General features: G+C 41.1%; 1 protein-coding gene across 3 annotated transcripts in view; it reads left to right on the top strand.

Annotated features, from left to right (window-relative positions):
• Positions 1-15,397, top strand: part of SDAD1 (SDA1 domain containing 1) — a 30,758-nt gene extending 15,361 nt beyond the window's left edge. For 2 of the 3 annotated variants that reach the window (XM_068975157.1, XM_068975155.1), the window contains 11 exons: positions 2,092-2,149; positions 3,348-3,406; positions 4,618-4,694; positions 6,213-6,310; positions 6,417-6,493; positions 7,192-7,321; positions 8,831-8,925; positions 9,017-9,207; positions 9,316-9,400; positions 10,188-10,349; positions 14,572-15,397. In XM_068975157.1, coding sequence (XP_068831258.1) covers positions 2,092-2,149; positions 3,348-3,406; positions 4,618-4,694; positions 6,213-6,310; positions 6,417-6,493; positions 7,192-7,321; positions 8,831-8,925; positions 9,017-9,207; positions 9,316-9,400; positions 10,188-10,349; positions 14,572-14,619 — 1,080 coding nt within the window. In that variant the 3' untranslated portion in view covers positions 14,620-15,397. The remainder of the gene's footprint in view (positions 1-2,091; positions 2,150-3,347; positions 3,407-4,617; positions 4,695-6,212; positions 6,311-6,416; positions 6,494-7,191; positions 7,322-8,830; positions 8,926-9,016; positions 9,208-9,315; positions 9,401-10,187; positions 10,350-14,571) is intronic. The other variant, XM_068975156.1, reaches the window with a different exon arrangement.
• The last annotated feature ends 362 nt before the right edge of the window (positions 15,398-15,759 follow it).

Here is a 15,759-nt window from a genome sequence, read left to right as displayed (position 1 = left end):
ATTATTCTTGGTAAAAAGACACCTTTGACTAAGGTAGAGCAGTGGCTTGATTTTATCCTCGCATACCATTTCAACCCATATAGTTTACAAAAGGATAAAATCTTTCACTAGAAAACAGCTGTTTTTGTCACTTTTCCTTATCAGTAAGTATGAATGTTGAATTGTACATGTATTCAGTTTATAGACAGACTGTTTTGTTCTTTTTTTTTTTAACTTCCTTTTATTTACCTTTGTTTCACATACTTTTTTCTGAGCCAACATAGCCCACATATTTTTATCAATTGTTACTGTGTTTCACTATTTACCCCTTCATAGCTTTCTTGACTTCCGGCTTACTCACTTAACAAAGCTGAATTCTCTGATTATTCATTTAATATTAAATTAGATTGCAAGAACTCTTTGGTGGTATAATGTACGTTTATTGTGTATACATATGGAAACTTCAAACATACTCAGACTATCTGCCTTTATAGAAAAGGAGGAATTCCCAAAAATTCAGGCCATGAAGAAATGACTGTAAGGTTGTTCCTGTCATTTTGCTCTTGTGACTAGTTCTGATCTGATTGTCATTGAATATGTTGCTTTCTTCAAAAATCAAAAAGTAAAACAGGCTTCTTTTTTTGAATATCATGCAGTATAGACAAATACCAAGATAAAAATGAAAGTAGACATGAGTGAATATACTTATTCCATTTCCAAAAGACAAATTTAACATTTTAAGGATAAATTGGTTTTTCTCCATGGGCTGCAGTTCTAAAGCAGGATCACCCAGTCAATTCTTGTTACATTTGTGCAGTAATTTCAAGTGACACCTGAATTTGAGCTCAACAGAAAAGCAAAAGTGATTGTAATTGAAGTCTGATTTGATAGAAATGAAAACTGGAGCTTCACAACTGACTGCAATTAAACATCCATCTCTATATCAAACACAAGTCTTGCCATTTAGTTTTCTGGTCCTATTTTTACTCTGTGACTAAAATAGAAAAAATTTACTCTCACATGATGAGCTTTGAAAAAGATTAGGCCATCTCCAAAGTTTTTCTTCTTGAAGTTAAAGATTACAGTTGCTTTAATAACTGGATCCTCATCACTTTCATCTAGGTAGTTCAGTTCAATTCAGTCACTCAGTTGTGTCCAACTCTTTGCAACCCCATGGACTGCAGCCAGGCCTCCCTGTCCATCACCAACTCCCGGAGTTCACTCAAGCTCATCTCCATTGAGTCAGTGATGCCATCCAACCATCTCATCCTCTGTCATCCCCTTCTCCTGCCTTCACTCTTTCCCAGCATCAGGGTCTTTTCAGATGAGTTTCAGCTTCAACATGAGTCCTTCCAATGAATATTCAGGACTGATCTCCTTTAGGATGGACTGGTTGGATCTCTTTGCTGTCTAGGGGACTCTCAAGAGTCTTCTCCAACACCACAGTTCAAAAGCATCAATTCTTCAGTGCTCAGCTTTCTTTATAGTCCAACTCTCACATGCATACATGACTACTGGAAAAATCATAGTCTTGACTAGATGGACCTTTGTTGGCAAAGTAATGTCTCTGCTTTTCAATATACTGTCTAGGTTGATCATAACTTTCCTTCCAAGGAGTAAGCGTCTTCTAATTGCACGGCTGCAATCACCATCTGCAGTGATTTTGGAGCCCACATCTAGGTGGAGCTCAGAGTCATTTCTCCAGTGTGGTTCGATTGATATATAATAACAAAACTAGACTGTGGGTTTTTTGGTGATCAGATTACACTAGGTGCTAGTCAGGTCTGAATTACTATTACTTTTGAAGACTAAAAAATTGCTTCTGTAGCCACACTAATTTAAAAGTAGAATGTTGCATTTTGACTGCCTTTCCTCCCTTGGTTTATTCTGTGTACACATTCTGCCTTGACATGGTGAGGATAGGACCATAGCCTTCCTCTCCTTGATTAATACAGTGCATTGAATCATCCTGGATCACTCATACTTGTTGAGGGGGAAAAAAAAATGACTCCCAGTTAGTTAAGCTTGGTGATATAATTATATCATGGAGCACTGAAACTCTGCAGCTCAGCAGAGTTTATATATTAAGTTTGTGCATTCTTTTCTCCACAGCTTTTTCTCTTCAACTTCTACCCCTTTGTGCAAAGGTTTCTACAGCCTCACCAAAGAGGTAAGACTTCCACTTGCTGTGTTCCTTTGGTGGCCTTGGGGTTAGAATAACCATTCAGAGTCTTTGGTTCTGGAATTACAGTTATTTGACGGGGTGGGAGGGGGGGCGGAATTCTAAAACATTTGGTTTCTCGAATCAAGTCTGTTTGTAATAACATACTCATATGGAAAATTCTTAAAAAGACTTTTGATTATTTACTGTAACTTGGTAATAGATACCAGAGTTTGCCTTACTGCTTTCATTGCCCTTATTTGTATTCTTATTAAAGACATCAACATTGTTAATAGGCTATGCCTCAATACAAAATAAAAAGTTTAAAGTTTGGGGGAAAAAAATAAAGAAAAGCAAAAGGAAAGTAATGGTTGTCTTTGCCTTTCAACTTGAACCAAAGTAGGAAAGAAGTAAACATTTATTGAACATTCAGCATGAGCCAAATGCTGTGCTAAGTGATTCCCATGTAGTCATCTTGTTTCATCCTCACTTCAGTCCTATGAGGTATAGAAAGAAGAAAGACCGAGATCCCTCCCTTCGTTTGCCAAAGGCCTCGTTCCTTATATGTGGATGGTTTAGTCGCTAAGTCGTGTCCGACTCTTGCGACCCCATAGACTGTAGCCATCTGTCCATGGGATTCTCAAGGCAAGAATACTCGAGTGGATTGCCATTTCCTTCTTCAGGGGATTTTCCTGACCCAGGAATCAAACCTGGGTCCCCTGCATTGCAGGCAGATTCTTTATATATACTGCTTCTTTAAAGGGGGAGTGTGTGTATATGTGTATGTTTATATTTTTTCATTTATTTAATGATTCCTAGTGAGCACTGCATTAGACGTCAGTGAACATAAAGTATTGCTCTTACCTTCATAGAGCTTACATTCTAGAGGAAGATCCATAGAGTGTTATAAATGATATGTCCAGGTGAAGCTAAGTATTTTGAGAAAAAAGGAAGCAGGTAAAGGGAATAGAAAGTGCCAGGGTGGGTTCTGTTTGGATTATGTGGTCAGGAGAGACATTTTGATGAGGTAGCAGCTGAGCAGGAAGCAAGGCAGTGAGCCACGCAGACGTCCGAGAGTTGGGTGTTCCAGGCGGAGTACTCAGCAGGATTGCTAAGGCCGGTGTGTGTGCTCGCCATGTTTGCTATGGTCCTGAAACGGGGCTGTAAACTGACTGACTGTGGCCTTTCTGATCTCTTATGCTGTTAGAAGTAACGAAGATCCTTCTGTTTGCTGCACAAGCGTCTCATCACTTAGTACCCCCAGAGGTGAGAACTCTTAAACTTTACTTCTGTCAGGATCTAGTGAGCAGTGCCACTGAGTATATCATGGTGGCTTTTCCCACAGAGATTACTGTCCTTGTCGCCTTCTTAAACTGAGTAGAAGAGACACTAGCTCTTAAGGACACTGATACAGAGAAGTTTACTTTTAGAAATAAAAACATTTTACTATAGAAAATGAAGTTTGTTTTGAACCAGTGGTTGAGAACTCTTGTTTTGATGAGTGGCCAAATTTTATCCTGGAGAAGGCAAGAATATCAGTGAATTTATATAGTGATTATTTTTCAAAGCTGGTAGTTCCTTTCTTTGATTAAAAGAATGTTGGATAAACCTGGGTCAAAGCAACGTTGAAAACTTAGATTAAAGGAGAGCCAGATTTATTTATTTATTTATTTTTTTTTTTATTAAATTTTAAAATCTTTAATTCTTACATGTGTTCCCAAACATGAAACCCCCTCCCACCTCCCTCCCCATAACATCTCTGTGGGTGATCCCCATGCACCAGCCCCAAGCATGCTGTATCCTGCGTCAGACATAGACTGGCGATTCAATTCTTACATGATAGTATACATGATAGAATGCCATTCTCCCAAATCATCCCACCCTCTCCCTCTCTCTCTGAGTCCAAAAGTCCGTTATACACAGCTGTGTCTTTTTTCCTGTCTTGCATACAGGGTCGTCATTGCCATCTTTCTAAATTCCATATATATGTGTTAGTATACTGTATTGGTGTTTTCCTTTCTGGCTTACTTCACTCTGTATAATCGGCTCCAGTTTCATCCATCTCATCAGAACTGATTCAAATGAATTCTTTTTAACGGCTGAGTAATACTCCATTGTGTACATGTACCACAGCTTTCTTATCCATTCATCTGCTGATGGACATCTAGGTTGTTTCCATGTCCTGGCTATTATAAACAGTGCTGCGATGAACATTGGGGTACATGTGTCTCTTTCAATTCTGGTTTCCTCGGTGTGTATGGGAGAGCCAGATTTAATCTCAGAATAGCCAAGAAGACAGCGACACCCAAAGTAGAGTTACTTTTCTGTCTTCCTCAGTCTTGCTCCTTCCACGTCCCAGACCGAAGGTGGAGGGCTGTTTTTCCACTGTAATAGTGTATCATCCCTTCATCACCAAGCATTTGAGTAGGTGGAGACATGTTACCAGTACTCATACCCTTTCTTTCCATCCCATTCAGATCATCCAGTCATTGCTCATGACTGTGGCCAACAATTTTGTTACCGACAAGAACTCTGGAGAAGTCATGACAGTAGGGTATGTAGAACGTGGCAGGAGGCAGTGGCACTGGTTTTCACCTACTGGCTTTGCTTTCCGTTACCAGGATGTGAAATTTCAGCTGAAATGTGTCCTCTGAGAAAAACTTAAAATATACTTCCGCCTTCTCAGTATTTTTCTTCTTCTCTTGGTAATTTTTAAATTTATTGGTTAGAATTTTGAGCCAGAGAAAAGATTTCTGTCCTTCTAATCAACATTTTGTTTTTTAACTAGCTTTTTACTGTTTCAAATGAATGCTTGTGTGCAGTGTAAATATTTTTTCCCTGTCTGCTACCCTGAATTCCTGTCTTCCCTGGAACAAATGATTCATTATTAAATGATTCTTTAATCCCAAAGCAGTTCAGTGACCTTTTTGATTAATTTGAAAACACTTAGTGAGTGTGAGCACTGGTTTAGGATGTCCAGTCTGTCCTGATAACTAAGCAGTATGCTGAACAGCTGCTTTTTATCTCACTTGGAAAACATTCTGGGAGATAACAGCCCTAAAGACTAACTTTTTGGGTGGAATGGGGGAGGGGAGGGGATGTATATGTAATTATGACTGATTAGTGTTGATGTACGGTAGAAACCAACAGAACATTGTAAAGCAGTTATTCTCCAATTTAAAAAGAAAAAAAAGACTTACTTGACCTAATACAGTTTCCCCTAGAGTTGGCGAATAAATGCTGCCAACGTATACAAGCCCACCTCCCTTTATTGCCTTTTGCTTTACACATTGAAGGTCTGGTAACTTTGTGTGGGGCAAGTCTAATGGTGACATCTTTCCAATAGCATTTGCTCACTCTGTGTCTCTGTGTAACGTTTTGGTAATCCACCAGCATAAGGATTATGCCTCACTGAAGGATCAGATGAAGGTTAGCATTTTTAGCAGTAAAGTATGTTTTAATTAAGGGTGCAAGTGAAACTGAAATAGCTCAGTCGTGTCCGACTCTTTGTGACCCCATGGACTATAGCCTACCACGCTCCTCCGTCCATGGGATTTTCCAGGCAAGAATACTGGAGTGGGTTGCCATTTCCTTCTCCAGAAGATCTTCCTGACCTAGGGATCAAACCTGGGTCTCCTGCATTGTAGGCAGATGCTTTACCATCTGAACCACCAGGGAAGGCTTAAAACATTTTTTTCTTAGACATAATGCTGTTGCACATTTAATAAACTACATTATAGTTGAAACATAGCTTTTATATACACTGGGAAACCAAAAAACATGTGTGACTTGCTTTATTGCATTGTCCTGGAACCAGATCTGCACTGTGACCAAGGCATGCCTGTATTTTAGAGGTGATGATGTTGTTTATTCTTCTAATAGAGGAAATAGCAGTAAACTGTGTGGAAACAAACCCTTCTGAGGCTGCCCGCTCCCACATCCCACCAGGGACCTCAGCCCTATAAAACCAATGTTATATTCCTTGTGATTTAGTCTTTTTAGAAAATATTCTTAGGTTGAACCACATGAAACTGCTGTGTTTTTTTTTTAATTTAATTTTTTCCTCTTTTAGAATCAATGCTATAAAAGAGATAACAGCTCGATGTCCTTTAGCCATGACTGAGGAACTTCTGCAAGACCTGGCTCAGTATAAAACACACAAAGATAAGAGTAAGTGCTGTGTTATTCTCAGTAGATGAAGGAGTATAGAGTATCTCATTTTTGTCTCAATAGACTCTTTGCTCTGAAGTTTCTAGTTAAAGCTGTTATTTTCCAGATGTGATGATGTCTGCTAGAACTTTGATTCAGCTTTTCCGAACACTGAATCCTCAGATGTTACAAAAAAAATTTCGGGTAGGTGAAGCATACATATATTGATCAAGGATTTGGTCTCAGAAAGTGAGAGTCACTTCCTCCAATTTGAGTTTGAGTATTTCTGGTGCTTGGAATAGGAAATGGCAGCCCATTTCGGTATTCTTGCCTGGGAAATCCCATGGACAGAGAGAGCCGGCAGGGGCTACAGTCAGGCCATCAGGGTTGAACTAGATGGGGTTGCAAAGAGGCAGGCACAACTGAGCACATTTCTGATGCTTCCATTCAGAGTGTTGGTGATACACGTAGTTTTATTCTTTAAACTCAGAATAAAGTTGAATACTATTCCTTAACTATTTTATAGTTGGTATATACTCTTTGATACTGAATGAGTCATATAGACCTTTTCAGATCTGTAGCTGATGACAGCATTGAACAGGCTCTTCCTTAACCAGATACTACCTCTATTGAGGTGGGAGGAAATGAGATGTATGTATGTAACGAGAGCAGAGATCTCAAGACTTAAGAATCAAAGTTTCCTGGGTTAGTTCAGAAGAAAGCAAGAAAACAGTGGGCAGAGTTTTGAGAGGGAATTTACTTTGACCCAAGACATTGGTGAACTGTTTCTGTCATTCATTTGCTTCCATTTTTTGTGATTCTTGTGAGTTCATAATCCTAGAGAATCCTTTTCATGAATAATGTTTTGCTGTCTAAGCAAAAAACTAGTTCCTTTCCTTTAGGGTAAACCTACAGAAGCCTCCATAGAAGCAAGAGTGCAAGAATATGGAGAACTGGATGCTAAAGATTACATTCCAGGAGCAGAAATCCTGGAAGTTGAAAACAAAGAAGAAAATGCTGAAGGTGATGAAGGTTTGTTTTTATTGTACCATTGTTCAGGACAGAATCACTCCTGCTATATCTGTATTGACCTTGAAATCTTTATACTGTTTGGACATTCATTCAGCTGATGTTAACTGAGTAATGACCGCTGCTGTGGGCATTGCAGGTATTGATGGGCGTTGATGGGCATGGTTCCTGCTCTGAGGGAACTGACATTCTAGTGCAGGAAATGCCTTTTTGTGTCCTTCAGATTGGTTGCCCTTTATCAAGGGCATGCTGTTTAATACTTGGAAAGATAATGGGTTTTTGTTGTTGTTATTGCCTAGAAAAAATGGTAAGGATTACAGTCTCTAGCAATCCTCCCATTGAAGGAGAATCCTTGTTGAACTTGTTGAGGAATGCTTGAAGAACCCTGTTCTGATTTCCAAAGCTAGCATTTATTGCACTGGTTACTCAGTCCATGGGGTCGCAAAGAGTCGGACACGACTGAGTGACTTCACTTTCACTAGAGTCCTATCTTCTTCCTGTTTGTTCATTATTTCAACAAAACTTTCATAAATATTAGCTATGAGCCAGCCACTGTCAAAGCAAAGATGAATGACATGGTTCCTGTCCTTGAGATTTTTTCATAAACAGCTAATAAAAGCATTAACAGGATTTATGATTAGAGTCAGGTATAAGGGTAGGAGAGAGGTCAGGTACACCTCAGAGGTTCAATAAAATCTTCAAGGAAATGGTGAGCCATGAGTCATACTTTGATTGCTGAGTGAGCAATTGTAGAATAGTGGAGACTTTCCAGGCAAAGGATTTAGGAAACTTTTAGAATATAGGATACAAGGTGATGCACAGAAAGCTATGAGACTGGAGATAGAGTTGGGGCCTTCTCGTGAGTGCCATGCCTAAGAGCTGAGATCAGAATGTGGGTGTCCACTGAGATAACTGCAGGTGTCCTTGACTCTGAAAACTCTCTGCGGTAGCTCCATTAGGAACTCTGATGCCTTTTTAATGAGATGTCTACAAGGTTCTTGCATAACCAGAATTCTCTGCCTTGGTTCCCTGAATGATTTGTTTCTAGCTAATTTCTCAAACACTTAAATGTGCTTAGAAAAGTTAAATAACTCATATGCAGACACTGTAAATATTCAGGTACAGTTTTGACGGACAGGACTGGTTTGGTGGAAAGAACACAGGCTCTGGAGTCATATGTGATTTTCCTAATTTCAGTGTAGCCTGCATTTCTAGCAGTTTTTTGGCCTGGGGCAGGTTATGTAACTTGAGAATCTACTCCTCTTTTGTTGAGTCACGTCGGTCAGAGAAAGATTGTCAAATTTTGGCTCATGGTGGATGCTTAATCAGTGCTTATGCTCCATTCCTTGACTTAGTTAAATTGATGTGACTTATTTAACAATACTACTACCCAACTCTTAGTGAGCCCCTACTTGAGGTTCATTATATAAGTTTTCTTTTGCTTGATTTGCCTCAGTGTACCATGAGTGCTGAGCAGAAGTCAGGGGTGCTGACACACTCTTTTTCATGCAGATGGCTGGGAGAGTGCCAGTCTCAGTGATGAGGCAGATTCTGATGGTGAATGGGTTGACGTGCACCATTCTTCCGACGAAGAACAGAAAGAGATCGTAAGTCCTTAAAGTTCTTGTTCCACGTGTTGAGGGGCTATGCTCTCAGTAGAGTTAATGGCCGTTTAAGCCTGTGTTGTGTTCTCTCAAGTCCGAGAAACTGAACAGCATGCCCCTGGAGGAGCGGAAGGCCAGAGCAGCGGCCGTCAGCACTAGCCGAGTGTTAAGTCAGGAAGACTTCCAGAAAATCCGAATGGCCCAAATGAGGAAAGAGCTCGACGCTGCCCCTGGGAAAGCCCAAAAGAGGAAATACATTGAAATAGACAGTGATGAGGAGCGCAGGTAAGACGGCACAGGCACCAGGCCCTCAGTCAGCTCACGTGATTATGAAAGTCATAGGAAAAGGAATTCTCTCCTTGTTTGATATTATGGTTTTTTTCTTTACCCCAGGGGTGAGTTACTTTCTCTTCGGGACATTGAACGGCTTCATAAAAAGCCAAAGTCTGACAAGGAGACAAGACTAGCAACTGCAATGGTGAGTGAGGCATGTCATTGCCTGGTTCTTTAAAGACAGCAGATAACAGTGAAGTGAAATACGGCTCAAAACTTGTATAGGCATAGAAAAGCTATAATTAACATAGAATAGAAGGCATAGATGGGAAGTTAGATGAGTTTTAGCAACTTGATAGCCACGTAACCACCGTCTTAAGACCAGCTGTGGGGCGCAGAAAGGCACCATAACATTTTCCCAGTTTAAACGAGGTGCACAGTCGACAGTCCATTTATCAAAGCTATGAGAAAAGCAGTGGAATGTTTATAGTCATTAAAGAAAAGCCAGAGACAGCTGGAGCCTGCCTGCCTTCCCAGCTTCATTTTCTCTGCCTTTATTGTTTCGGACACCATTCCAAACAGTCCCCGCATCACCCTCTGTTCCATTGGTACTGGCACCTCTTTAGATAAGTTTGAAAACCCTTGTTTCTTCCCCACACCTGTGCATAAACTATTGCTACTTCCTGAAATGCTCTACCCTTCCCACCGTTCCTCACCAGAAAGGCCTTCACCCTGCAATGAACAGCTCACGAGGTCTCCCTTTCTCAGAGGCTCCTCTGACCTCTTGAAAGCCATTTGTTCCACTGTGCTCCCCAGCCCCATTACAGTACATCACAGTCATGTCTCCCCAGGGCTGAACTGTCACCAAGGAGCAGGGACTGGGTTCCATCTACCTTCGTATCCTTGACTTCCAGTAGAGCTGCCACAGAGGAGACGTGTGTGTTGATGCGTTAACTCCTGCCACGGTATTTTTTGTGCATGTGTGCTAATAGGCTGGAAAAACAGACCGAAAAGAATTTGTGAGGAAGAAAACCAAAATGAATCCATTTTCCAGTTCCACCAATAAAGAGAAGAAAAAGCAGAAGAACTTCATGATGATGCGGTATAGTCATAATGTTCGGTCAAAAAATAAGCGTTCCTTCCGAGAAAAGCAGGTGAGTTCAACCTGAAGCTTGACTAGGCAGAGTGGTGGTGGTGTTCTGAGACTTCTCTATGTGTGAGTGGAATTGTGCCCTCTAAGACCTTGTGTAACGTGTGTCTCAGGATTAATGGGCTATATTCTTAGAGAGCGTGGAGAGGTGGAGAGCAGTCAGAGCATGTAAATCCTATACCTAACTTGGCTGAGATTCAACTGTGTGACTTTTGTGTTTTTTTTCTCCTCTGTAAATGAGTTTAGGCTAAATGATTGCTAAGGTCCATTCCTATCCTAAGAGTCTCTTGGTATTGCATCTGTGAAGTACAATATAAAACTCAACTGAAGAATAATTTTTGAGTGTTTGTTATATGCCTGGTGCTTTTCTCCAAAAAACATTATTATGTGTGGTAGTATCCCAGAAAGGGCTTCCTAGATGGCTCAGTGGTAAAGAACCTGCCTGCCAACGCAGGAGACACATGTTCGATCTCTGGGTCAAGAAGATCCCCGGCAGAAGGAAATGACAATGCACTCCAGTATCCTTGCCTGGGAAATTCCATGAACAGAGAAGCCTGGCAGACTACAGTCCACAGGGTCGAGAGTGGAACAAGACTGAGTGACTAAGCAACAACAGTGTCTCAGAAACAGCTTCTGGAGAGCAGTACAGACTAAACAGTCTGTCCCTGGCATGGTCCTTCCTCTGTGTGCCCTTATAGGACTTTGGCATTTTATTTTACCCATTTTCTGTCTTGGGCGAGTAGTCCTGTTATTATAGTAAAACAGATTTTTGTTTTTATATCCTTGTCTACTGGGAACGTACCCAGAAGAATCTCTAGGAAATCAGGTAAATCAAGTAAATCAGGTAAAGTAAATGTCAGTGCCGCATCCTGAACCAGCCTTCCTGAATTGCCAGCCAGTTATGAACCTCCCAGTTCCAAATGTGAGAGCCAGCTCGCCCGGGCAGGGCTCCATCTGTGCGGGAACCAAGTCAGAATGAACTAAATTAAGATACCCCCTTAAGGCCTCCCTATCTATTTAAACTTGCTAGTTCTCAATTGTTTAGCTGCTGCTGCTGCTAACTTGCTTCAGTTGTGTCCAACTCTGTGTGACCCCAGAGACGGCGGCCCACCAGGCTCCTCTGTCCCTGGGATTCTCCAGGCAAGAACACTGGAGTGGGTTGCCATTTCCTTCTCCAATGCATGAAAGTGAAAAGTGAAAGTGAAATCACTCAGTCATGTCTGACTCTTTGCAATCCCATGGACTGCAGCCCACCAGGCTCCTCCGTCCATGGGATTTTCCAGGCAAGAGTACTGCAGTGGGGTGCCATTGCCGTCTCCGCAACTGTTGAGCAGCATTGTGTAAGTAATGAAATGACAATATTCTGAATAGAAGTTGTTGAAAGCCGAAGTGAAAGCAGCCATTAAAGATTTTAAATAGTCTTGGACTTCCCTGGTGGTCCAGTGGTTAAGAATCCACCTGCCAGTGCTGGGGACAGGGGTTCAACCCCTGGTCCAGGAAGATCACACTTGCTGAGGAGCAACTAAGCCCGTGTGCCACAACTACTGAGCCCACGTGCTCTACAGTGTGCTCCACAAGAGAGGCCACTGCAGTGAGAAGCCCGTGCATCACAACTAGGAAGTGCTCCCTGCTCATAGCAACTGGAGAAGACCAGCGATGAAGACCCAGTGTAGCCAAAAACTAATTAATTAATTGTAAAAGATTTTAAATTGAATTTTCCCAATTCAATTTAAATTCATGGTTGAATTGATTAAATCCATCAGTTTATCCTTCCCTGCCTTTTGTACGATTTTACAGTTGAGGAAATAGTTGGCAGTTGGCAGGCCTTGCCTTATTTTGAGATATTTATAATCTTGTTACACTTAGCTAGGAGTGTTCCCTTCCCCACTTCCTCTATTTTTAGCAGATTTTCTTTGGCATGATAGAGAAGCCCCGCTTTGTTCCCATCAGCACCTCTGAAGTATCAAATATTTGTCTTAAAGAATTTTTTAAGAGGAAGTTAAGAGTTCATTGGACATGCGCACACATTGCTTCAAGAATGCTTTTTCCTCCTCCGGTTTTCTTGCCATGACCAGAACGTCTGTGTTTGTTTCCTTGTCCTATATTTTCTTCAGGGTCTCTTCATGATGAAGCTTGACTCTGGGTTCCTAATTTTCTCTATTCTGTCCTTCCCTCTAGGCCAGCAGAGTAATCAATTATTAAGTGAAAATTATTAAGTGAGATATTTTACATTCTTGTTTCTGAGCTAATTGAAACCCAGTGTGTTTTACACTTGTGCTCTGTGCTGTGTGCAGTCGCTCAGTTGTGTCTGCCTCTTTGTGACCCCATGGACTGTAGCCCGCCAGGCTTCTCTGTCCATGGGGATTCTCCAGGCAAGAATTCTAGAGTGGATTGCCATGCCCTCCTCCAGGGGATCTTCCCAATCCAGGGATCAGATCCAAGTCTTCCGCATTGCAGGTGGATTCTTTACTGTCTGAACCACCAGGGAAGCCCATGAAGTGGTGGTAGCCACTGGAGGGGGTAGCCTATCCCTTCTTCAGGGGATCTTCCCGACCCAGGAATCGAACCAGGGTCTCCTGCACTGAAGGCGGATTCTTTACCAACTGAGCTACCAGGGAATATTTGGACTAGCCATGTTTCATTGCCCAACAGCCATGTATAGCTAGTGGCTACTGTATTGGATGGTGTATTTATAGAGCATCTCCAAAAAGAGGTAAGACTAGAGAAGGAGGGTAAAGCACATGAGAAGAGAAAGAGAAGAGGACCTTGCAGGGTGTTCAGATGGTGTGAACAAGGAAGGAGCCTGATATACGTGTGAGAGTAGCCTGTGCTTTGTCACAAAGTTTAATGAGTGGAATTAAATCCGTACTGAGTTACAACATTATTAGCTGATTGTCGTTCGGTCGCCCAGTCGTGTCCAACTCTTTACGACTCCATGGACTGCAGTACACCAAGCCTCTCTGTCCCTCACCATCTCCTGAAGTTTGCCCAAGTTCGTGTCCATTGCATTGGTGATATATTATTAGCTAATATATCGTTCTTAACCATATGGATGACTATTCCACAGCTTTCCAGTTTTGAACTTATTTACTGCAGATGGTGATTGCAGGCATGAAATTAAAAGACGCTTACTCCTTGGAAGGAAACTTATGACCAACCTAGATAGCATATTCAAAAGCAGAGATATTACGTTGCCAACCAAGGTCCGTCTAGTCAAGGCTATGGTTTTTCCAGTAGTCATGTATGAATGTGAGAGTTGGACCGTGAAGAAAGCTGAGTGCCGAAGAATTGATGCTTTTGAACTGTGGTGTTGGAGAAGACTCTTGAGAGTCCCTTGGACTGCAAGGAGATCCAACCAGTCCATCCTAAAGGAGACCAGTCCTGGGTGTTCATTGGAAGGACTGATGCTGAGGCTGAAACTCCAATACTTTGGCCACCTCGTGCGAAGAGTTGACTCATTGGAAAAGACCCTGATGCTGGGAGGGATTGGGGGCAGGAGGAGAAGGGGACGACAGAGGATGAGATGGCTGGATGGCATCACCGACTCGATGCACATGAGTTTGGATGAACTCTGGGAGTTGGTGATGGACAGGGAGACCTGGTGTGCTCCAATTCATGGAGTCTCAAAGTGTCGGATACGACTGAGCAACTGAACTGAACTGAACTGAATCAATGTATAACAATATGAACGGATACTATAATTAAACTGAGTTTACAGATATGAAAATAATACATATATGGCTAACTCAGAATTATCTTCTTAGCCATGCAACTTAGGTTGAAAGAAACTTGTTAATTTTTTTCTACCATAAGTGTCCCAGTTACTCTGCCTGTCTACACAGACATACTAAGACCCGGACCTGAGTTAAAGGCAAGAAATCAATAACTTAAAATCATAAAATTCAAAAAGTTTGAATATGTAGATATAGAGCCAGGCAACTTCCACCCCCCCAAAATGCTTTAAAGTTTCTAGGACTCAAAAGGTGATGGGTGCTTGGGGAATTAATGGAATAATATTCATAACAAACTTAAAAGGTACACAGTGGCCTTGGTTATCTTCTTTTTAAATTTAGGTTTATTCTTCATAATCTTTTACTTAATATTCCATTCATTTTCTTTTGGGAACTGTGAAACTTTCTGAGGATATTTACAGGTTCACTTTGAACACTGGTCCAGTGGTCGTCTTCTCTAGATCATGTTTACCTCATTGTTTCTTTATCTTCCAGCTGGCGCTACGAGATGCACTCTTGAAAAAGAGAAAAAGAATGAAGTAACTTCCAAGCAAGTCTTCCGTTCCAAGGAGAATGCTAAATTTGTATCATTACTCTGAAAACTTGCAAATTAAGAATATTTGTTTACATTAAAAAGTCCAGAAGCACTATGTTGTGAAAACCACAGTAAACTTGGTAGCTTTTGGTGTTCTTATTTTAGAGATGGGTAATGGTGGGAATGTTTGAAATGTAAACAGTTGTGGTATAAAATCATTTTCATTTAGTGTTCATGCAAGAAAATAATTATATACACATGTATAGAGAAAGAGTGAGAGACAGTGCCTATTAATTGTCACTGAAGATATGAAAATGAATGAGCCATAACTTACCTCATTCAAGATATTTATAACCTGTTTGTAGGATGGGGCGAGGGGCAAGTGTGTTTATATGTATTTACACTGCTGTATAAATAGTTCTATAGTAGAGACAGTTTTATACTTCTGTGGAGTCACAGAGGCCTTACGGACTAACTCTGCAGAGGATGGGTATTATATATTTTCTTAAAACAGGACAATGTTACAAGAGTAAGAGGATCTTACTTGTAAATAGGCTTACCTGCTGAAAACAGGTTCCTGCTGTACAGATTTTGAGTAGACAATTTAGCCTTTTTAGTCCATCCATCCAAAAGATGTAATTTTTTTATATGCCAGGTATAGGCTTTTTGGCTAAGATCTCATTTTTTAAATTGCCTTAAGTATAAATAGTAATCTCAGAGTGGCTTCTGTTCACTATTTGGGCTGCCCACTCTTTCACAGAGGAAAAAGAAATCAGATTACTTTCCTCGGTCTTCCTTGACCCTGTAATATGTCCAGCCCTCTGTTGGCCTTGTCTCAATAAAAGGTTTCTAATGTCAAATAGGTACTCTGTGTGCCGCGTGGTGTGTCTTATCTCCCTCCCCCAGGCATACCTGAGTAGATTCCAAGGGCCACGAGAGCCATGGTCAGCTGTTTGCAACCTTCTGCATTTGGAAATCATTTGGTGCCCTTTGTCTCAAATTTCTTAGATAATATTGTGATAGTCGGAAAAATTGCTTCAACCTAGAGTAAAAGGCAATTTTCTGCCCACTCAGCAGCTTGTAAAACCACTTCTCTTATTCCTTTTCTAGCATCTTCTGTTTACTTTCCGAGTTCAACTTCAGTGTTA

Source organism: Capricornis sumatraensis, chromosome 7, assembly GCF_032405125.1.
Source record: "Capricornis sumatraensis isolate serow.1 chromosome 7, serow.2, whole genome shotgun sequence".
Taxonomy (NCBI): domain Eukaryota; kingdom Metazoa; phylum Chordata; class Mammalia; order Artiodactyla; family Bovidae; genus Capricornis; species Capricornis sumatraensis.
This window is presented reverse-complemented; position numbering and strand designations above follow the sequence as displayed.